This window comes from Maniola hyperantus, chromosome 8 (genome assembly GCF_902806685.2).
Source record: "Maniola hyperantus chromosome 8, iAphHyp1.2, whole genome shotgun sequence".
Taxonomy (NCBI): domain Eukaryota; kingdom Metazoa; phylum Arthropoda; class Insecta; order Lepidoptera; family Nymphalidae; genus Maniola; species Maniola hyperantus.
In genome coordinates, this window is record NC_048543.1 from 10223983 (window position 1) to 10247424 (window position 23442).

General features: G+C 37.9%; 2 protein-coding genes across 10 annotated transcripts in view; one reads left to right on the forward strand and one right to left on the reverse strand.

Annotated features, from left to right (window-relative positions):
• LOC117984234 (phospholipase A1) overlaps positions 1–23442 on the reverse strand; it is a 44449-nt gene that overhangs the window by 19248 nt on the left and 1759 nt on the right. For 2 of the 9 annotated variants that reach the window (XM_069500225.1, XM_069500226.1), the window contains exons 2-5: positions 15987–16376; positions 15137–15282; positions 14293–14386; positions 12174–12325 (exon numbers count right to left, since the gene is read on the reverse strand). In XM_069500225.1, coding sequence (XP_069356326.1) covers positions 12174–12325; positions 14293–14386; positions 15137–15282; positions 15987–16150 — 556 coding nt within the window. In that variant the 5' untranslated portion in view covers positions 16151–16376. Of the gene's footprint in view, positions 1–12173; positions 12326–14292; positions 14387–15136; positions 15283–15986; positions 21598–21623; positions 22632–22675; positions 22944–23442 lie in introns of those variants that run through there. The other 7 variants (XM_069500222.1, XM_069500221.1, XM_069500224.1 and 4 more) reach the window with 7 other exon arrangements.
• LOC117984227 (aldehyde dehydrogenase X, mitochondrial-like) lies at positions 810–11317 on the forward strand. Its single transcript, XM_034970852.2, has 11 exons — positions 810–970; positions 3136–3240; positions 4410–4677; positions 4973–5089; positions 5389–5576; positions 6078–6180; positions 7213–7394; positions 8180–8344; positions 9572–9729; positions 10526–10600; positions 11121–11317. The coding sequence occupies exons 1-11, from the start codon at positions 941–943 to the stop codon at positions 11194–11196; spliced, it is 1467 nt and encodes a 488-aa protein (XP_034826743.1). The 5' UTR covers positions 810–940; the 3' UTR covers positions 11197–11317.

Consider the following 23442-nt stretch of genomic DNA (forward strand, 5'->3'; position numbering starts at 1 on the left):
CCCTACTCCTAGGTCAATGTCCTGATCATGGAGGAGAAAAATAATGTCCTGAATTCTGATAGTGTAGGTAAATATACTGACGCTGGCGACAGCGACGACGACGATACGTAGTTATTTCGCAATAAAGTGAGCTGAGCGCTAAAGTGCTTGCTATCTGTTCAAGAAAGTTGCTACAGCAATAAGTACTGTTATTTTATTTGTATGTAGGTAGGTAGGTAAGTACTCGAAAAATAATAAACTTAGAAAATAACAAAAATATTTTAAGGGTAGGTAAGTTTTCCTTTATTGTTCTTTCTGTGAAGAAACCTGCTCGTTATTTCGTAAATCAGTCTCCTTTCAATATTTGTAAAGCACTGAGCATAGATAACACACTATATAGCAATCCCTCAGCGATGTTTTGTACCTACACTCGCCAAGATTTCAGAGCAAACTTCAGTTTGGTAAATTCTAGTTCCCTACCGCGGTAGTTTGACAGCTACAGTGTGACGATTGCAATCATCCCTGTAGCCCTACCGCGGTTGTTTGACAACTACAATGTCACGATCGCAATCATCTCTGATTGGTTAATGCTCGCTCACTATTGGCTACAATGCATTGTTGCAACAAGAATTGCACAAATTCAGCCAATCAGAACAATTGAGATTGTAATAATGATTGATGCAGGTTTTAGACAATCGCCCTACTGATTGGCCGACACTCACTCACTATTGGTTACATTGCATTATTGTAACAAAAATACCATAAATTCATCCAATCACAACATCTGATATTGTAATAATGATTGATGCAATGAGTTAGCAGCACTGTCGCAAACCAGTCGACCGCACACTGAATAATCTGTATTCATGTTCACTTTATATTTTAGTTCATTGATTTTTATTGGCCGTGCAAAGACGTGTCCATATTTTACAAACAGCCGGCGTAGTTTACAACTACAAATATGGTTAAAGTCGACGTTAAATACACTAAGGTTAGTGGAGTTTTAACTTTAAACTACTCGTATTAGACTTTTACTTACAGGTCTTCATGAAGATTGAAAAGCTAGATATTATTTGCGCTGTCTACCTATTGTATTGAGTTTGATTTGCTTGTTTTTATGAATAGCCACGGAAACTATTTTTATACATAAGTAGGTAGGTACCTAATTGTTTTCACAGCCCAACCGATTTTAACGAAATTTGTACAAAGATATCTTGCATTAATAGGCTGATTTTTGTCTAGAAATTTTTTACAAAAAAAATAAAAACCGACTTCGTTACACAAACACTAAAAATTGAAAAATAATTTAATTTATTACCGAATATATTATGTATACAAGAGTTAATATAGTTCCATTATAATACTTTTTGGTGCCGGTGCCAATTTTAGCTTTAGCTGCGCGAATCGTCTAGACTTCATATTTATAAGGGACTCCACAATGGCACCTCATTGGCACCGACCCCAAAAAATATTATTATGGAACTATATTAACTCTTGTATACATAATATATTCGGTAATAAATTAAATTATTTTTCAATTTTTAGTGTTTGTGTAACGAAGTCGGTTTTTATTTTTTTTGTAAAAAATTTTTATTTCACAATTTTTAGTGGCTCCATGGAATTATGCTATGACTGGTTAAAAATCTACTGTTTACTAAGCTATTACACTGATCGCGAGCAATTTACTCTTATCCGTTGAGGAGTTCCAGTATCTATCTTCGAAGATGTTCATCAGATCTTCACCAAATTGAAATGGGACCAACTTTGAAGTATACCCTTTCAAACAAAAAAAGAATTTTCAAAATCGGTCCAGGCGTTTTCGAGTAATCGGGGAACATACATAAAAAAAATAAAAAAAATAAAAAAAAAGATTCCGACGAATTGAGAACCTCCTCCTTTTTTTGAAGTCGGTTAAAAACACAAAGAGTTCCTACCGGATTTTTAAAAAACTAAATCCACGCGGACTAATTCGCGAGTACCTGTCATTATAAAGCGGCAATTCTGATAATATTACCGAGCCTATACTTACAGTTTACAAAATCAAGTAGGTAGGTAATGAGAACCTCCTCCTTTTTTTGAAGTCGGTTAATAAAATGATAATTGTCTGTAAACAAAAAATATATAAACAAAAAATTATAGCCAGAATAACATATATAATGTGATAATATGATGAACATAATTATTTACTAAGTTATCAAAGAGATAACGCATACCTAGCAACAAGATACCTACTCGTTGTTAATGGATTTTACATTTTAAAGATTCAAGATCAACTAAGTAGGCTTATAAGTACCTAGGTAATTTTGAGGGGTTCCGTAGTCCGTACCTTAAAAGGGAAAATGAACCCTTATAAGATCACACGTTGTCTGTCTATCTGTCTGTCGTGTCTGTACAGAAATCTAAGGGTACCTACTTCCCGTTGACTTTAAATCGTGAAAGGTCTTATAGCACACGTAAGGGGGAAAATCTCAAAACTGTTAATTTGTGGTTACAGCACAAATAAAAATTAAAATTTGTTTATGTATAAAATCAATATTTTCTACTTTCAAAGTAAGATTAATATACGAAGTGGTGTATCATAGTATAAAAGGACTTTACAAGTACGACCACAGAAATCTTAAACGACAGTTTTCCGACGACTCCTTTGGCGTGCCACGATGTCGCACGGTTGCTCTGGCGTAAATAAAGCTTTTACAGCTATGAAAATGACCAGAGAAAGAGAGAGAGGGAGAAAGAGAGAGAATAGTAATTTAATTTGGTAGTTGTCATTTTTTTTTACTGCAATCAGAACTGCTGGCGAGTGATAATACAGTCTAAGATGAGGACCGTGCTTGCCTAGAAGATGCACTCTTGACTTGAAGGTAGCGATATTATTAAAATTGGAGAGGAAAACTGATGCTGGAAGGGTATTCCATATCTTAGCGGCTCGAACTAAAAACGAGGAGGCAAATCGCTTCGTACGTGTCCATGGAATTTCGACTACGTTCGATGAAGGTGAAAGAGGAACCAGGTCAAAAAGTTTTAATTAAACAAACAACAAGTAAAATCCGAACACTCTTCAAACGCCACCACAAACGGAAGGTTTGTGGTGGCGTTTTAAATGTGTTATACTAACACATATTTTTTTTAAATAAAATAGCATTATGTATCATTTAGTTGTTCATCAACAACGAATGGGTGGACGCTGTCAGCAAGAAGACTTTCGCAACCATAAACCCACAAGATGAAACTGTTATCGCAGAAGTTGCTGAGGGAGACAAGGTATGAATTCAAGACTACACTCTGAAAAGTATCTGGTTGTTCTCTTCTAATCTAAATCTAAACCAGCCTGTACTGTCCCACGTCTGGGCAAAGGTCTACCTCTGTTCCTGCCACAATTCCCTATTCCGTGCCTCTTCAGGCCACGTAACTGTCTTATCTTATTCATCATGTCAACGTCGCCTCGGCCAACCACACTGGCGATGTTGATTCTGGGGAGTCCAGAAAGAAGCAGATTTTGCCCATAAGTCATCTGGCATACGGCACACATGACCTTCCCACTCCCATTCGAAAGTGGCTGCAAGGCAAACGTCAGTTACTCGCGTTTTGGAACGTATAGCAGAATTCCTTACGCAATCTGCTAGTTTCATACCAAGTATACGTTCCATTAAATTATGTCACGAAAAATTGAGGTCTCTATCGAAAATCTAGAATTCTTTGACAAGTTATCTAACTGTTGATAAATAATAATTAAATCAATACCAATATTGATCGCGTCCGGCCTTAGATTAAGGACTATAATATTATTATCGTCCGGCGGTGTGTGATGGGTTCACATCAGTAATATTCCTTTGGAAGGCCATTGTTCATAGTCATAATATGTAAACAGTGGTCATAACAAAATACGAAGACAATATCGTACCTACATATTGAATTAGTCTGTCTTGGAAGAAATGAAAATGAAAATGCCCTTAATTTTTTCACCACCAATAGTGGCATAGGTATCGTCGTTACTCGTTACCGCCAACCGAAATATGTCTAGTACTGAGTAAGGATCTTTGGGACTTGCGTAATCCACGCTCTTATGATACTTGTATACCTAGTACGACCGCTGCAGCTCCCTGCGACTAGTTTGATGTCATCTGTCCACCCGCATACTGCTGAACATATGAATAGTTCTCTCGTAGAGGTTTCCACACTCCAGTCTCCATGGTCTTATAACCTTTGTATCTAGCGGCTCCTAGTGACTCGTTTGAGGGCATCTGTCCACCTAGTCTGCCAACACTGCTCTTTCCAACACCTTGGGATCCTCTCTAACATTTGCACATAGATATAATGATTATGTATTCTTCTATAATCAAGTATATAATTTATATGGACACATTCCAAGCACTGTTAACATTTTTAGATAAAATAAAAGGCATTCCTTGTACTGAAATTTTATATTTTAGGCTGATGTCGACATAGCAGTTGCGGCTGCAAAGAAAGCATTTCACCGGTATTCCACCTGGCGTACCATGGACGCTTCCAAAAGAGGACAGTTAATGCTCAAATTGGCTGACCTCATCGAATCCCAAGCGAAATATCTGGCTGAACTAGAAACTCTAGATTGTGGGAAACCAGTCAAAATATCCGAAGAAGAAGTGTATCATTCCGCCAGCGTGATTAGATACTATGCGGGGAAAGCCGACAAAATTTTGGGAAATACAATTCCGGCTGGTAAGAATTTCTTCAACAATAAACTATGTGCATAAATTCTTCTGAAAACAACCACTTACGAAGCTTTTCTTAAAGATAAGTAGGAAGCTTTAGAAGCTTAAGCGGAAATAATAGTTTATCGGTAAAATATTTTTAATCTATAACATGACGAGTAGTAGATATATTGTATCTAGAAGTTCCAACTATATTTATTAGCAACGATATAGCCTTTTTATAAATAATGAAAATGACGCAAATCATCACGCTATCTCCACATTTGTGACTCACGTTAGTAATTCAAGAATAATATTTTCAGATGGCGAAGTATTTTCTATGACAGTTAAAGAGCCTGTAGGGGTGTGTGCTCAAATTATACCATGGAACTATCCCATTACCATGTTATCTTGGAAGATTGCACCAGCCTTAGCAGCGGGTATGTATAATTTTAAGTATACATCAGTTCAACTGTATTAAATATTATACCTACTTTTATCATCAATAGCTTAGTTTAACGATTTTGATATCTGTCAATTCAATTTTATCAAAGGTAGCTTAACGTCTTTGTGGCATCCAAACGGAGGTATTTGAAGCAAGATGGTTTTTAGTTGAACATTTTGCAAATTGACCCAAGTAGATTGCCTAATTTCGATCCCAAAAAATATGACATAATATTAAGGAACCAAATCACGCTTAGCTGTTACCGTGACTGATATGATGATCTTTTTTAAATAGGCTGCACAATAATATTGAAGCCAGCGGAACAGACTCCTCTGACGGCACTTGCGGTGGCCGCTCTGATCAAGGAGGCCGGTTTCCCTCCAGGAGTAGTTAATATCATTCCCGGCTACGGTCCCACTGCTGGAGCCGCGCTAACGCATCACCCTGATGTCGATAAAGTGGCATTTACTGGTTCCACTGAGGTAAGTTCCTATGCAGCTTGTTGGAAAATGCCCTCTACATGCCAAATATGACGACTTACAGAATTCACTTAAAACTTTTGGGGTCAACCCTGAAAAACTGCTGATTTATTGCCTTCTGTTGTCTTCATTGCCTTTGAATCAGCTGATTTCAACCCAAAAATTACCCGTTACCACGTGGCCAGCCTAAGCACCAATCGAGGCTCAAGAATGGTCAATAAATATATCTAACGACCCGCGTTTGCGCCAAAATTGATTGACCAATGAAATCCATTTCGCAACCAAGTTTAAAATAACAAAATACAATTAACTCGGTAGTATATCTAGTTCATCAGCTGATGTTTGCTTCTTTCAAGCACCTTCCTAGAATACACAAGTTTTGCAACCATGGATGGAGGGATGACTTTTTTCACAGAAAAGAAATGTTCTCGCATTGATGCGACATATTGCTGCCCGAAATTGTTTTTCGTTAAATAATAATTAATTGTTACTTACTTCAATTAGGTTGGGAGACTGATACTTGGAGCGGCACCGGCTGCCAATCTGAAACGAGTAACCTTAGAGCTGGGTGGCAAGAGCCCTTTGGTCGTGTTCGATGATGCTGATGGTAAGAAACATTCTCGATTTTTCTTCTTCGCTTTCCGCTATTTCTTGAACCTGGCTCTGATTTAAGTATACCGAGCCGATTTTTGACAAAAGGTTACAGTTGAACAAGTAAATCAGGTTTAAAATAACTTTCTTGACTCGGTGCAATGCATATTGGCATAGTGGAGTGAAACTGAGGCACGATGGGTTTTTGATCTAATTTCTTTGACCGGATGCCTAAAGTAGGTAGGTACATAATCCTGAGTTTAAGTTGTGATTAGTGTCGTGAGCGGTCGTGTGATAAGACTAATAAGAATAAAAATTAATTATCAATCGGTATTAAGAAGAATAAATCTGATATGAGTAAAAGTAGGTAATTTAGTGGTGGACTTGGGACTTTGTTTTTATTATATCTGTACAAAAATCAAAAGTCAAAAGTCAAATGATTTATTCAAAATAGGTAATAAATTACTCTTATTGATGGTCTGGTATGGTGTTAGATTTGTAAGATATAGTGGTGATAATTATTACGCAAACTTAAAACTAAAGCTACGAGGGTTCCAAACGCGCCCAGGTCTGCCCACAACAAACTACTTAAGTCCTACTTAAGTCTTACTTTATAAGCCGATGCGTCCAGTATTTAAGCTGTGCGTTGATAGATCAGTCAATCAGTCAGTCAGTCAGTCAGTCAGTCACCTTTTCTTTTTATATATAATAGGTATACTTTCCCAGGGATCATGAAAGTGAATTCGATTTAAAAAAAAAACAAGCAAAGAGCAAACTTGCATTCCGGAGAAGGGCTTTTAGAACCTGCTCTTTTTCTAAAGTCCGTTTTAAAATAAGTATATTTTTAATACATAGGTACATGTCTATAGTTTCTTAATCTAAATGCATATCTACGAGTTACATTTCCGAGGTTTTGTGGGGAGCTAGCTGATTCCAAAAATAACGTCCATTTTGATTTTTTTTAATACGTGTGGGTATTCCGATGGGTTTCCGTGTCTGTTTCCGAAAATGAATCCGGTTTAAGCATAATCATCTCTATATTGACCAGTGGAGCAAGCAGCTCAGATAGCGCACGAAGCGGCGTTTGCAAACGGCGGGCAGTGCTGCTGCGCCGGAACGCGCACCTTCGTGCAGGCCGGGATCTACGAGCAGTTCGTGGCCAAGGCTGCCGAGATCGCGAACAATAGATCTGTCGGTAACCCCTACGACGATGTGCAGCAGGGCCCACAGGTAAATCTCCTATTGTTAGGTACCGTAAAATCCAAAATGAAGAGTTGGCGAATAGGTGCGGACCAGTCCACAAAATTGAATTTTACACAGGACAGCAAAAAAAAAAACGGAGACTACAATTATTGCATTTTTAAGATCTTTAGTGTTGAACTAATCCGGTTTTGCTGGAAAACTAAATTTTTCAGGTTAATTTTACTCCACTGAGCCTGTTTTCATTTTATAAAAATAGAACAGGGAACGACGTACCTAACTGGATCAAGATACAACACAAACGGATCTTCAAATTTTTCTCAAGTTTCTTTGTAGCGTAGATTTGGAACGTACAACACTATAAAATCATTTTGAGAAATTTCACCCGAGCGAAGCCAGCTAGTATTTTAATAAATTATGGGCCACCGAGAAAATTAAAGCACAAAATAATACTAAATGAGGAAAGAAAAATAGCCGTCATCGTCTCGATCGATACGTTGCTGAATGTCACTTGAAGGCAGACATGCAGGTCTGAGATTTCAACACTCTAAGAAAATGTGCTGCTTGATCGAGCATCTCCTTACAGAACTTCTGGGGTCATTTTAAGTACAAAGTAATTCGACAAACTCCTAACTTTACTTACTGTCATTACAAAAACTTTATGGGCTCATTGCCTAGAAGATATTTAGGTTACACGTGGAGGAAAACACGGACGCTGGAACGGCATTGTACACCTTAGCGGTTCGTATCAGAAACGTTGAGGAAATTTTGGTGCTATAGGCCTACTAGTGATCTTATGATATTCATGTTTTCAGATCGATCAGGACATGTACTCCAAAGTACTGGGCTATATTGAAGCGGGCAAATCTGGCGGCGCGAGATGCGTGGCCGGCGGAAACAAACTGGGTGATAAGGGATATTACATCAAACCGACCGTCTTTGCCGATGTCAATGATGACATGACCATAGCTAGAGAAGAGGTGAACAGTATTCCATTGATAAATCAAAAATACAGAAATAGATATCCAATTCTATAGAATTGGAACTTCCACGTTTTTTTTTCGTAATAGGCATATTAGTATTTTCCTTGTAATGTATCTACTCGTGTTTTTATTTCGAAAGAGGAATCACTTGAACGGGTCCCATTAAAATTTTACCTAAGTATTTTTATATATAGAGATTATAATTTCACCCTCACCACCTGGGTGTCTGGTGCACTTCAACCGTCCGCTGCGCCAGATCCTTCTTTCCACGCACGTGCAAAGTGTGGAACCAACTCCCATCGGGCGCGGCGGTGTTCCCACTAGATTATAACATGGGGTTATTCAAGGGGCGGACCAACAAATTCCTAAAAGGCCGGCAACGCATCGGCGGTTCGTCTGGTGCTGCAAATGTTCATGGGCGGCGGTAATCACTTAACATCAGGTGACCCGCCTGCTTGTTTGCTCGCTATATCTATTTAAAAAAAATAAAATTACAAGGTAGGAGTTAAGTATGATAATTTAATGCAATGCATGGACCAGCCCAATGAGGCTTAAATACTATATTAATCTTATCATGACAAATTGATAAGCCAGCTTAACTAGTCCATCTTATCATGCTATGCATCAGACGACAAAGAATATCTAACCGGAAATTAGGATTGGCCGGATATTTTTTACATTTTTGGATGATAATAACAATTTATGACTGACTAGCTGATGCCCGCGACTTCGTCCACGTGGAATTAGGTTTTTGAAAATCCCATCTGAACTCTTTGATTTTCTGGGATAAAAGTCTGTCTGTCTGTCTGTCTGTCTGTCTGTCTGTCTGTCTGTCGGTCTGTCAAGAAACCTACAGGGTACTTCCCGTTGACCTAGAATTATGAAATTTGGCAGATAGGTAGATCTTATAGCAGACATTCGGGGAAAGTGTGTTTTTGTTGGTTTGTCTTTCTATCACGTCGTAACGGTGAAACAGATTGACGTGATTTTTGCATGGGTATAGATAAAAACCTGGAGAGTTTCATAGGCTACTTTTATCATGAAAAATCAAAGAGTATTCCCACGGGATTTTTGAAAAACCTAAATCCACGCGGACGAAGTCGCGGGCATCATCTAGTAAATAGATAAATACTCATTCATTTGGGACCATAGCCCAAACACAGTACACAGTACAAAACACAACAAAAACACACTACCTAATTTCTCGTAATTTTTTTTTTTTAGATATTCGGGCCAGTCCAGAGCATTCTGAAGTTCGAAACGTTCGAGGAGGTGGTGGACCGCGCCAATGATACCAACTACGGGCTGGGTGCTGGCGTCATCACCAATGACATCACATTGGCGTTGAGCTTTGCCAAACTTGTGAAAGCTGGCTCGGTTTGGTAAGTTAACTTGGACCTCTGATAGTCAGAGAGATACCAAGAGCAAGGTTACGCAATTTTTGATATTATGTATTTAAAATTATATACCAAGAGATTCTTCAAAATCCTATAAGATGCTTATTCACTTTGTCTTGATTATGTTCAAGTTATTTATGTTGAAGTTATTACTTTCTCTGACTATGTTGTGACCAATCTTTCTTCCTTTACAATCTCTCCCACCGTCAAAGGGAAGGCTAGAGATCTCTTACAGAGTTAATAAGTACTTCACTGTGCATTTTTTCTTTTTCCAATTTTTGATAAAAATAAAGTTACACCACAGTATTTTGTGGTAGCTATAAGCATGGTAGCCGAATAGCGCTCCACACGATCAAACAATTCAAAATTACTAGAGGTATTCATAATACAACAAAAACCAGAAGAATGGATAGGTATGCGGTGTAGATTGTAGAAGCCAAATAGTATGGTGTAACTATATAGATTCTTTAAACCATAATTTTAGAAAATTATTTACGTGCCATTTATAGAGATTATAATAAAAGTTAACAGGACTATGATTCAATATCATCCCGATGGACGTCCACTAGGACTAGGTCTCTTGTAGGGACTTCCACACGTCGCCTGAATCTAGCGGCTCGCTTGATGTTTACTGGCCACCTATTGGAGGGTCTTCCAACACTGTGGTTTTCGGTGCGAGGTCGCCTTTCTAGCACCTTGGGGCCCCAACGTATATCGGGTTTTGGAACTATATACCTACCCAGATTCAATATATTCAAACATTTTCTATGTTATATTGCAGGATAAACACGTACGACCACGTTACAAGCCAAACTCCGTTCGGAGGCTGTAAGGAATCCGGCATTGGCAGAGAGTTGTAAGCAACTACTTATGCCTTACCGCCGAAATTTATTATCATCTATCTATCCGTAATCAGTTGATAAGTTACTTAGTGACATTATTAGTTCACAGAAAATGCCTTAAGAACAATTTTTGACAATTTTTGAACCTATCGACAGATTACAGCTTAGTAGGCATAAGATTTTACGTCTCACCAAACGTTGCTAGAATTCCAGAGTCAATACCGTCACAGTAAAATAGACCTAAAGAGCCTTGAATTAAAGCTAAAATATCAATGCCACTGACTTTAATTTCGCAACGTTTCCACTTGGAGCGCTGGCTGTAGATGTGTAGACAAACTTGAGCTTTAAAACAAGGCAGTTAAGATCCAGTTTACTATAATGCGAAACGTGTTCGACACTCGAATGCCATCAACGTTGGTGAGACATACAATCTCGTACTAAGCGTACTGTGATAGGTGATTGTTATTAATTTCGGCCGTAAATGGGTTTTTGTACTGAACATAGGTGTGGAGTAAATATTTCATTTTTTTTCAGGGGAGAAGATGGTATTAACCAATATCTAGAAACCAAGACTATTACTTTAGCTCTACCGAAAATTCCTCAACTATAAAATATGCCGAGAAACCCATAATTATATAATGTAGGTATATCTATATTATAAGCAACGTGTGCCTACCAAATGTTTAAAGAGAAAATAGTTTATATTTTGGAGTAAATAATATTTTGTTTAAGTTTTCTATTTATTTTCTCCTTAAAGGCTCCAATAACCAATGGCCTACTCCCTAAACCCTTTTCAATCTAAAAGGAGACCTGTTTTCAGCAGTGGACCGGCGCGGCGATTGGTTGAAATGATGATGATGATGAACTGTAGGTACAATCGTTGGCTTCGTCGTTGTGATCTTAACTAATAGAATATGTCCACGCTGCTACACAACACACATACGTCTCTACGTACTCTTGCAAGAACAGCATTTAATACCTACAGTTTGAGCCCAGCGGCTTACCAGTAACCCACTTGATATTGTCTGTCCATCTAGTGGAGTCAGGCGCGGATCCAGCCCTCAAAAAAGGTTGTGGGCACAGCCACCCGAAAATCGGCCAAGTGCGAGTCGGAGTATGAATTCGTTCATGGTCGATATAGTGCATTCCTACATATTATCCAAGATAACATCTTTGTGTATATATATTTTTTTTTAAAGAATATTAGCCATATTAAATGACTAATGTTCCCCTTTCCTCTCAAATTAAGCGTCATTAATTTAGGAGAGCTAGCCCGGATAATATTTTCTGTGCCATTGAGGTACTCTGTTCTAGTTACTCTGCGAAGAGAGATAAAAGATCTCTCTGCGGTAGCTACGCTAACCGGGAGAGTTGTTTTTTATTTTATTAAGGCATTGGATATAATCAATATCATCGCCTAATCGACCTGAATAGACCGTGAAAGTGTGACGTCACAAGTCTATTAGGGTTGTGGGCATGCCCGTTGTGCCCACAACGCTGGATCCGCGCTAGAGTGGAGTGGAGGCTCTCCTAACGCTGCGCTTTCCGGTGCAGGTCATCAGTAAAACTTACTATTCAATCACTTACCTATAATTTTGTACTGCTTCTCGGTGAGATGGTTGGACATCATGCCGCACACGTGAGCGCCCAGGGAATGTCCCACGCATGTGATCTTCCTAGCCAGAGCACCGGACTGAGTGATGCGGGAGTACAGCTGGGCTGTGCACTGCGCTGCTAGTCTGAAAACGGAAAAGCTTTATAAAAACTAACTGACCCGAGCCAAGGTGCTGGAATGGCGACCTCGCACCGGAAGACGCAGCGTTGGAAGACCCCCCACTAGGTGGACGGGCGACATCATACGAGTCGCAGGGAGCCGCTGGATCCAGGCGGCGCAATAGGGGTCTATAATATAGAGAGACTAGCTTATGCTTACGACTTCGTCCGCATGGACTACACAAATTTCAAACCCCTATTTCACCCCCTTAGGGGTTGAATTTTCTAAAATCCTTTCTTAGCGGACGCCTATGTCATAATAGCTATCTGCACGCCAAATTTCAGCCCGATCCGTCCAGTAGTTTGAGCTGTGCGTTGATAGATCAGTCAATCAGTCAGTCACCTTTTCCTTTTATATATATAGAGTAGCTTATGCTTGCGACTTCGTCCGCGTGGACTACACAAATTTCAAACCCTTATTTCATCCCCTTAGGGATTGAATTTTCAAAAATCCTTTCTTAGCGGATGCCTATGTCATAATAGCTATCTGCATGCCAAATTTCAGCCCGATCCGTCCAGTAGTTTGAGCTGTGCGTTGATAGATCAGTCAGTCAGTCAGTCAGTCAGTCAGTTAGTCAGTCACCTTTTCCTTTTATATATTTAGATTTAGATACGAGTGCGAATAAAATATCAAGCTTCTATATCTACCCAGCGCTTTGAGCTGTACGTTGACACGTCAATAAGTCACTTTCTCCTTTATAGAGGACTAGCTGATGCCCGCGACTTCGTACGCGTGGAATAAGGTTTTCAGAAATCCCGTGGGAATCCCATTTGATTTTCCGGGATAAAAAGTAGCCTATGTCCTTCCCCGGTATGCAAGCTATACCAAATTTCATCAAAATCAGCTAAATTCATCAACCCATCAGCTAGTTTAGTATGAACAGTCCAATTTATTAAATTTTATGACCGTTCCATACAACATGACATAGATACTGATGTACCTATATAGATAATAACTGATATTATGAATATTGTTTTTTATTATTTAACATAAATTTTGTGAGAGCGAGCGTGCCAAGAAAGTTAATGGATTTTTTTATTGATATCGATTCTGCGCTTGGCCGCAATTTCGTTAGAAGTTTATAATGATGCAGTCTTAGATGAAACACGATCTTTTTTAAAATCTAGATCTCAGATTGTAAATTGATGACTTTCATGCATAAATGCGGGTGCTGGGTTTAATTTCCGGCAGGGACAGCCTGGATATTTATAATCTCTAAATATCTTTGATCTGCAGGGTGATTCGCTAACTCAGTTTCTAACACGGAATGATAGGCACCGGAGCTCATTATTTAATCCGTTGAAGGTTTTCTACGAAAAAATATTTTAATATCACCCAGTGAAGCAGCAATGTAGAACTAACCAACCTCGGTGGCTATTATTTAGTGTTAGACATTGAGTTAGAGAATACCTAGCCTGATAGTCTGATAGGAGGCTTAAATATGGCTAGCTACCACCGTATCTGCAAAGCTGTGCAACCAAGCAAGTAGTGTTCCGGATACGACGCTGGTAAAGGAGTAGGTACAGTACGCGCCAGAAAGTAATGTACATCGGCCTATAGAATGACATTTCGGCTTTATAGAGCGTTGTCTCTGTCACTCATACCTGTATGACGTTTTGTCGGCCTCAAAGACTGCGACAGTGCTCTACAAATCTGCTATCTCCTTCTAAAGGTCGATGTACATTACTTTCTGTCGCGAATTGTACCTATAGGTTCAATACATAATTATAATTACCATAAACCTGCCCAGGGTTAGCCCGTCACCATCTTAGGCCGTAATCACTGGTGAGATTGCAGGCAAGGGCTAAGTTGTCATCGTATCTTGATCTGCTTTGACTTTTGTATGGATAAACCACTATACAATTTATCACGTGCGTCGACATACTACAACTAAAGAGGTGAGGTTGTAAAAAGGTAGGTATACCTACTCACTTCGTGTTAGATAGAGCAGACAGGTAGCAGGGAAATCTTGTCAGAGGCGACCAGTCTACCATAAAAACGTTGTAGTCTTTACGGGATAGATAAGCTGTAACACAAAACACATTGTCATAAATATAATAAAATCCAAATTTCATATTTCCTGGCTGCACAAATTCAAGACAAACCGCCTAAATTTTACTGTTATGATGATCATGGAACTAGGAATCACTGTGATGAATCGCAGATTCTCATGTCACGCACACGTCTCGATAATATTTTTTGTTTACGTCAGCTCTATTATAATCTAAATCCTAATATAATATTATAAATGTGAAAGTGTAGATGTTTAGATGTTTGTTACTCAATCACGCAAAAACGGCTGAACGGATTTGGATGAAATTTGGAATGGAGATAGATTATACCCTGGATTAACACATAGTTTACTTTTTATCCCGGAAAATCAAAGATTTCCCGCGGGATTTTGAAAATGTAAATCCACGCGGACGAAGTCGCGGGCATCAGCTAGTAAGTAGATAAAAGAAAAAGAAAAATCCTAACTAAATTAAATAACATAAATCAAACAGAAAAAAAAGAGAAAAGCAAGTTAGGCATAGAGTCTTCAAGTAATAAGACTTATGGATTCTAACCACATCTAACAGACCTATGGCATCCTTAGATGCAGGAAGTAAGTGTCTCGATTTGTGAACGGGGGGTATGGGGATGTGCAAAAGACTTCAAAATTAGCTAGCTTGTATTGCAGTTGTGCTAAGTTTGAAGACCAAACTTTAGAACGATCAAACAAAAAAAATTAGAAGCGGTTTAAAAATACTTAATTGAGTTAAAAACCAGTACATACCATCACGAAGGAAGGACATTGGTGTTTTGGAATGGGTCCCATTGAAGCCATGAATGATAAGCACGTTCTTCCGGGACCGCTTCCATCCGTACGCAGGCAGTTTGTCGGTGCGGCGGACGTCGACCCACTGGTTGTACGGGTGTTCCCTGCTCACGGGATACTAATGTACGTAAATCTTAAATGTCTTTGACGTAAATAGGCTTTTAAATGTAGGTAGATAAGTTTACTATGGGAAATCTTAGCAATAGATATTTGAAGTACCTAGGTATTGTACGATTATGTACTTAGGTATCAAATACGTGCCAAACGTGCAATAAAATTTGCCACTGGTAAGTAAAGAAAGTAACAGTAACAACTAATAACAAGTTCACCGCAATCCGATAAGAGTTCTGTTACGGTAACTTGCGTGCATTGAGCATTCTATCTACTATCGATTTCATTTACTTAGTATCTACTTAGGTTATACTTAATTATATCTGTTGTAGCCGTGTTAAAGCATTTATAGCTAGATGCTAAAATATATCCTGTCTACTAGGATCAGACTTGAATTAATATTAATTCTTCAGGTAAATAATAAAGATTGCATCTATACCGATGTTTCTTAAAATATATAACGCGTAAAATTTAACACCTCCTTTCGCTCTAAATGATCGTATTGTCCTTACCCGACAATTAATCTACTTATATGCTATAAAAAATTTAGCACTATTCTGAACTGTAACACAAATGCTTTTAAAAACTTAGCTACCTAGTTGCAACTTGCACCTAAGCTTTTTTTTTGATAAAATTGTAAGAAGTAACTTTAAAAGCATCTTTAAAACTGAGAATCTTTTAATGAGTAGATACTTACGGCGTGAAGAGGTAAAAATTGATTTCACTGTCTGGACACTTCCACTCTCGTTTCATAACGCATCTGAAGTATCTAAAGTCTACCATCGGCATTAGATCGGCATCTGTTTCAGGTGCTGAAAAATATAGTTGTTTAATTAATAAAGAACCGTACCTATGTGACATTGTTGTTAAACACTTATTTATGGCGAGACTTTTTTAATATTTTAATACAACTTCGTCCTTGACGACGATCTCACCTGATGGTAAGTGATGATGCAGTCTAAGAAGAAACTTGCAAAGGACAGATTTATTAAACCCTTTATATCCCTAATCGGTTTCTACACCATGGCAAAAATACGGCAATCCATATTATTTTTGTCTGTGCATTCGCATAAAAGTATCCTAAACCCTTTAAAAATAGATTTCAAAGCAAAATAGTTTTAAGCCCCGCAAATTGCTAATGCGCGTGGCCGCCATTTTAGTGGCGTCAGCACTAGACTGAAGTTTCGAGCTCGTGGTATATTTATATTTTATAGAGTTCCAGCTCAATAGCAATTTGTGGGACTTATATCATCATTTAAATAAATAAATAAATAAATAACCTTTTATTTGGGACCATAGCGCACAGTACAAAACAGAACAACACCAGACAAACGTACATAAACAAAACAAAAAAAACACAACAAAAAACAAAGCATGAAGACAAAAAGATCACAAATACTTAACTAATACGTACGGCTTTCCATGCATTTCAACCTATAATCTATACCTATGTCCATTTAATCTATAGTATGGTTTATACTCGCCAGGCAGCGCTACTCACGCTAGTAGCCTGGTTTGGTTTGGTTTGGTATATAACCTATACCTACAAGGCCAATACCACTGCTGACTGCCAGTGAGACTGGCTATTATTAAATGTATGCACGAAAGTGTGTTTGTTTGTCCTTCAATCACGTTCCAACGGAGCAACGGATCGACGTGATTTTTGCATGGGTAGGTATAGTTAAAGACCCGGAGAGTGACATAGGCTACTTTTTATCCCGGAAAATCAAAGTATTCTTACGGGATTTTTAAAAACCTAAATCCACGCGAATGAAGTCGCCGGCATCAGCTAGACATAGAAAGAGCTGGGACGTGTCAGTTAGGGATTTTATAATATCGTGAGCAGTGACCTGCCATTCTATACTTTTTCACACGAAACGGTCAATCAAAGGTAACAATAGCTAATGATGTTATCTTATCGTATACGTATGTGTTTCTTGTGCACAATAGCTGACTTATAAATAGTAAGCTGGTACTACAAAACGCAATCGAAAGTTGTATATAGCTACCTATCTAGGCTGTAGGTAAATTTAAACCTACCTACCTAAGCATTGTTGCAGAGGATCCAATGCAGCAGCTGCATGCTTGCTTTCACCACCTGTTTACCAACTCTGACGCTATCGTCTAGGCTAGGTCATCAAATTAATGCTATCATACTTTTTTAGCGTTTAAACTACCGTGAGTGATTTCCATTATAAATAATATCTGTCCCGGCTGTACTCACGTGTTTAGTCGACGTTAGCCCGACTAGTTTCGAACCCATCCGGTTCTCTGATAGGACCCTATCATACTTGGCTAACATAGTCGAATCTAGCAAAAGCTGACTGACTGGCTGACTGATCCATCAACGCACAGCTCAAACTACTGGATGGATCGGGCTGAAATTTGGCATGTAGATAGCTATTATGACGTAGACGTCCGCTAAAAAAGAATTTTTGAAAATTCAACCTTTAAGGGGGTAAAATAGGGAGTTGTTTGTGTAGTCCACGCGGACAAAGTCGCGGGGATAAGCAAGTATTAGTAAAAGCCTTTATCATTGACTGGTATGATCAATCACGTAATATTAATTCTGCTCTACTGGTGATATTCCTGTCGGTAAAGGTTTAAGTACCTAGGTGATTGGTATAGGCTAAACAAACATAAATTTTGATACTCATAATGAAAAGAGCAATCACCGAGTTTCTTGCTGATTCTTCTCGGTAGGAAAATCATTCCGAACCAGTGGTAGATGCATTTGACAATTCGAAAAACCTAGTAAAAGTTTTATTTGAATAAAAAATATTTCTATTCTATTCTATTCATAAAGAAATAAAGGTGCATTTATCTTATGCCATGCATGAGGCAGGGCCTCGTTCGGACACGTGCCCTATGTGGGACGACCACAACCATACACTTTTTCACACCCGTGTAAAAATGGTAAAAAAATAGGGAATCAGCTGGAGAGCACGTTTTGAAAGTACTGACTAAGTACGTAGGTAAACCCACAGCAAATCCTCCGATCAAATCTTATTTGTAAAGGACCCGAGTCGGGAATCAAACCCGAAATCGTTTATTAGCAATTCGCTATTCACACCGCAACGCAGTTACTAGAGAAATCGCCAAAACGAAAGTGAATCCTTATAGTCAGAAAGCTGGGCGTATAAAAGTGCTATGAATCAATACATTGTACACACAATACACATGTAAAATTGACCAATTTCGCCCAATTAATTAAGCCTTTCTTTATTTTTATTTGTGACACCAACGACAAATAAATGTATTTTCTTTTTTCATGCTGACTAAAACATAGGTATTACGTAACTTAAAATATTAAATACTTAGCATGATTCTGGCTTGTCAGATCATCGGGAAGATGTAGGCCTTCTCCAAGCTCTCCCACAGCTTTTTGGTTTACAGTTTACATTTTATACAAAACTGAAGGTTTCACGGGGAAAAATAAAAGTGTAAGCTTTATTTATTCGCCACCCAGAGACTACTACTACTAGACAGATGACTACTAGTCAAATCAGCGACTTTTTATCAAACGTCAAAACAATCGCTTAGTATAGATAGATTGTAGGAAATACATAGATGCGACGTCATAAACATCTGACGTAATTTGATGTACTTTTTTTTTTAGTTAAATCGATAATTTAAAATGTTTAGCAAAGTTAAAACTAACAGCGGGAGTGGATTCTACCTTATTATAATCACGCAAACAAATCCATGTATCTCATCCATGGGACTTTTGATACCCCGGCTTTCGTACTATTATGCATAGTGTCCATTTAAATGGTGTTCTTGTTTTTAAAAATAAAGCTTACGATTAACCTCAATCATCATACTCGTAGAAAGTGAAAATTATTTAAATTATAATCGCTAACCGTCCTGCTTGGAGTGTTTTCTCAAAACTTTAACTAGTTTTCGAGACTCCCGGTAACTTTTTAACTTAGCCATTTAGTAGGTAAGTACATAGTGTGTAAAACTCAGATTAAATATATATTATATGCTGGGTACACGAACCAATTTTACATAGGTAGAGGGTAGGACTTAGAAGTTAGAAGTTTGAGCTAGAGGTTTTGTACAAACCTATGATAAAAAAGTGGAAAAAGTATTTTTTTCAGTTATGACCCAAGACCAGAAGAATTTTTACTTCCTACGTCCATCTTTATGACTATACTTATAGTTTTATTCATAAAATGAAATCAGTTAGTATAATATATATATACGTATTCAATGCCATTCCATGCATTACAAAGAAAGTGTGATGTGAAGTTAATTGTTTTTATTAATTCTCGAGCCGCATAACTAATCCGTCTGCGAATTCTGCGATAGCTTTTATTTATACGAGGCATTGTCGTGTCATGAGAGCCACAAGTATTCTATGAATTTTGCAATGATTTCTATGAATCTTGTCACTTTTCCTTGACTTTCACTCAAAATTGAAATATTATGTTCAGTTTCTCTTTTACTAATATTGAACTTCAAAAGTTTCCTAGTTCTTTTAGCTTTAGAACGTCACCCACACTTCCCAGTACCGCGTTAGAGCGGCGGCTGTGCGGGTGTCCCCGCCCCGATTGCCATTTCGCCTTATCGCGTACTTCCTAGGAGTACCTGTAAGTCACCGACAGGTCAAAATGGTAATCGGGGTATTGCGGGGGGATGCCCCGCACACTTTTCATTTCTTTCTATTTCGACCTGTCGCGTACTATACCTACATATTCTCATGTTAAATAAAATAAATAAAAACTAGGTCCTTATTCAATAAATAAATAGCTTGCACAGCGCCCTAACAGTGAATCGTGAATCGTAATAGCAAGAGGGCCGTCTATAGTCACCGAGATGAGAGTTCCAAATTGTAATCTAATCCTACCATGGTGTCAGCATTGTTATTCCTATCTATTTTTCCGCGTTTCATCCGCGTGGCTTTAGGTTTCGTAAAGATCGCATTGGGATCCCTCCAAAACCTTTCTTAGTGAAGTTCTACTTGGTACCTACGATATAGGGAGAACCAACTGAAACCTAAGTTTAAGATTTCAGTTGTAGGCATGTTAATGCTAATATACTTACAGCCAGTTTCTTAAAATATATTTGTTATAGATACAGATAGACTATATAGGTATCTATCTGTTTCACAAATTTGGACCATGTCTTTGATACCTATGGAATCATCATCATCATCATCATCATCATCATCAACCCATAGCCGGCTCACTACAGAGCACGGGTCTCCTCTCAGAGTGAGAAGGGTGTTGCCCATTGTCTACCACGCTTGCTATGTGCGGATTGGTAGACTTCACACACCTTTGAGAACATTATGGGGAACTCTCAGGCATGCAGGTTTCCTCACGTTTTCCTTCACCGTTAAAGCAAGTGATATTTAATTACTTAAAACGCACATAACTCTGAAATTTAGAGGTGCGTGCCCGGGGTGAACCCCCGTCCTCTGATTAGAAGGTGGACGTCCTAACCACTAGGCTATCACAGCTTGGAATAGATCATATTAATTTAAACCCAAATAACCGGTTCTGGTTGCCAAGTTAAACCAGTTTAATTTAAGATTAAACATTAAAAAACTAGGTCTCCATATAAATTGAAACACTTTAAATAGTTAGCTGTATGTAAACGCATCCTACATAATATGCAGTGATATGAAACGGTATAATTTTTTTTGAACCTGCTACTTTCGGGTGCCCATAATTTGACAACTTTAAATAGGTAACTTTGATAGAATATTTGAATATTATGTGCTTTTGTCTCTTTAGTCTAAGCGCGCCAGGAAATAGAAAATGGATGAACACAATTTTTAGGGTTCCGTACCTCAAAAGGAAAAAAGAAACCCTTATAAGATCACTTCGTTGTCTGTCTGTCCGTTTGTCCTTCGTGCCTGTCAAGAAAACCTATAGGGTACTTTGCGTCGACCTAGAATCATGAAATTTGGTAGGTAGGTCTTATAGTAAACATCACAAAAAAAAATTAAGTGTGTTCATGAACAACAAATAATTAGTATTTTCAATCATCGAAATAACAACATAACTATACTAAGTGGGGTATCATATGAAAGTGCTTTACCTGTACATTCTAAAACAGATTTTTATTTATTTTTATGCATAAGAGTTTTCAATTCATCGTGCAAAATGACGAAAAAATACGACTGTATTGCGGAACCATCGGTGCGCGAGTCGGACTCGCACTTGGCCGGTTTTTTCAATAAAAAAACTGCTTCAAATAGCTACCTTTCCTAAATGTTTTCGTTTTAAATTTTAATCGAAAATAGTAAAAAAAAAATATTATGCAGTTAATAAATTCGTTTACCAAAAATCTTTCAGTTAAATTCAAAAAGTGTTACACTTACCAGATTCTATTAACACTAAAATAACACTGAACAGCTTAACATAATTAGAAATCATATTGATTCCTATTAAACACACACACGTTTTTACTATAATCACAGGTAAATTGTCCTAATTTTATAAATTAGTAGATCGAGCGCTACAAAACCATCGTGTTTGGTATTTGATACAGTTTGATAGTCGAGTCATTTTCTGATGAACCACTTTGCGGCACTGCCTTATTGCACTGCCATGCCTCATGGCGTTTGCTGGCGGGGTTTGAGAAAGGTGTATGGACTTTTCACATTCACTTTACGTAGAAACTTGGCTGTCACCTGTCTACGGCTACGCATAGAATACCTACCAATCGGTAACTTTGTTGTTTTATTGATAAAAAAACTAGCCAAGTGCGAGTCGAACTCGCACAGAAAGGGTTCCATACCATTGCATGGGAAATGACTTATTTAAATTTCTTAAATTATCATGGCGACAATTTTGAAATTTTTAGTATTTGTTGTTATAGCGGCAATAGAAATACACATCCTGTGAAAATTTCAGGTCTCTACCGATTATGGTTCACGAGATACGCTGACACGCTGACAGACAGACGGACAGACAGCGGAATCTTAGTTTTATAGGATCCCGTTCGCACCCTTCGGGTACGGAACCTTAAAAAGGCAAATAAAAGAAAAAATCTTAGATTTAAATAACTCAATTCTTCGCAGTAAAACGTAGCAGAGCGACTGCTTCTTCAGGCAACTTTGTATTGTAGACGGCAGGCGGCGGCACGCCGAAATTCTATGAATAATGAATGTACCTAATTACAGGATAATAACTGTTATAAAATTGTAACTGTTTGTCGGTTTATATTCCGCAAAAAGCACTCAACCAAATTACACAGTGTAGACTCTTTAAATTAAAAGCGTGAATTCTACTTTCCTACATACCTACCTACTGTTACTAAGTTATAATAAAGTCAAAATTAGATTGAAATTCGTGGTGTGTACAAATAGCGGTATTGTAAACATGTTCCTAATATCAATGATAGGTATAGCAGGTGACTTACAATACTTACTTATTTTATAAATCCTGTAGGCATTTTTAAAAGTTGAAAATATACTAATGCATATAAACATGTGACTGACGCTAGAGGTCAACGAACGTTACGTAAATAGGTCACACGAAGTCAATGCCGTCATAGGGGGGGCATTGACCCGAGTTTTGCACGCTATACATTGCGTGTTTTAAAAATACTAATCACTAAAATACAAAATGCACTTCCGGTCGAAATAAGACGCTCCAAATCGCTGGCAATCTTTAAAAACCGTGTCAAGAAACACTATCTGTCACTGTAGATTTTCTGCCATAACTATATGTACAGTTAGCTATGTAGTATGTATTATTTATTTAATTATACTATATTGATTTTATATAGTATTTATATACATGTATATTGTATATATTATATTATATTTTATAGTATGTACCTATTAGAGTGTATGTGTTTATATATACCTATAGGGTAATTCCGGGGGAGATGGCCCCATTAACTTTGAGGACTGATTGTCAATGAATCATAATAAATCAAACAATTACTTTAATCACAAACGAAACTTTAATTATATCTGTTATCAAATGTTAACAATAATCAGTCTTAAAATAAACAAAAGTAATCAACCTGGCATGAAATAAAAAACTTACGATTGGCCATCTCTCCCAGATTGTCCGGGTATGATGGCCATAGGAGTCGGGGAGAGATAGCCAGTACTCTTTTTCCCTTTCCCTTTGCCCTTACGTCCTTTCAACTCCTTCTTTTTCTTATTGCCGCAGTCAGAGCACATA

Excerpts from the sequence above, each read along its gene's own strand:
- LOC117984227 (XM_034970852.2), top strand. The coding sequence starts at position 941 with ATGGTTAAAGTCGACGTTAAATACACTAAG. Across the intron at positions 4,678-4,972 it reads GGGAAATACAATTCCGGCTG|ATGGCGAAGTATTTTCTATG; the intron begins GTAAGAATTTCT and ends TAATATTTTCAG. Across the intron at positions 9,730-10,525 it reads GTGAAAGCTGGCTCGGTTTG|GATAAACACGTACGACCACG; the intron begins GTAAGTTAACTT and ends GTTATATTGCAG.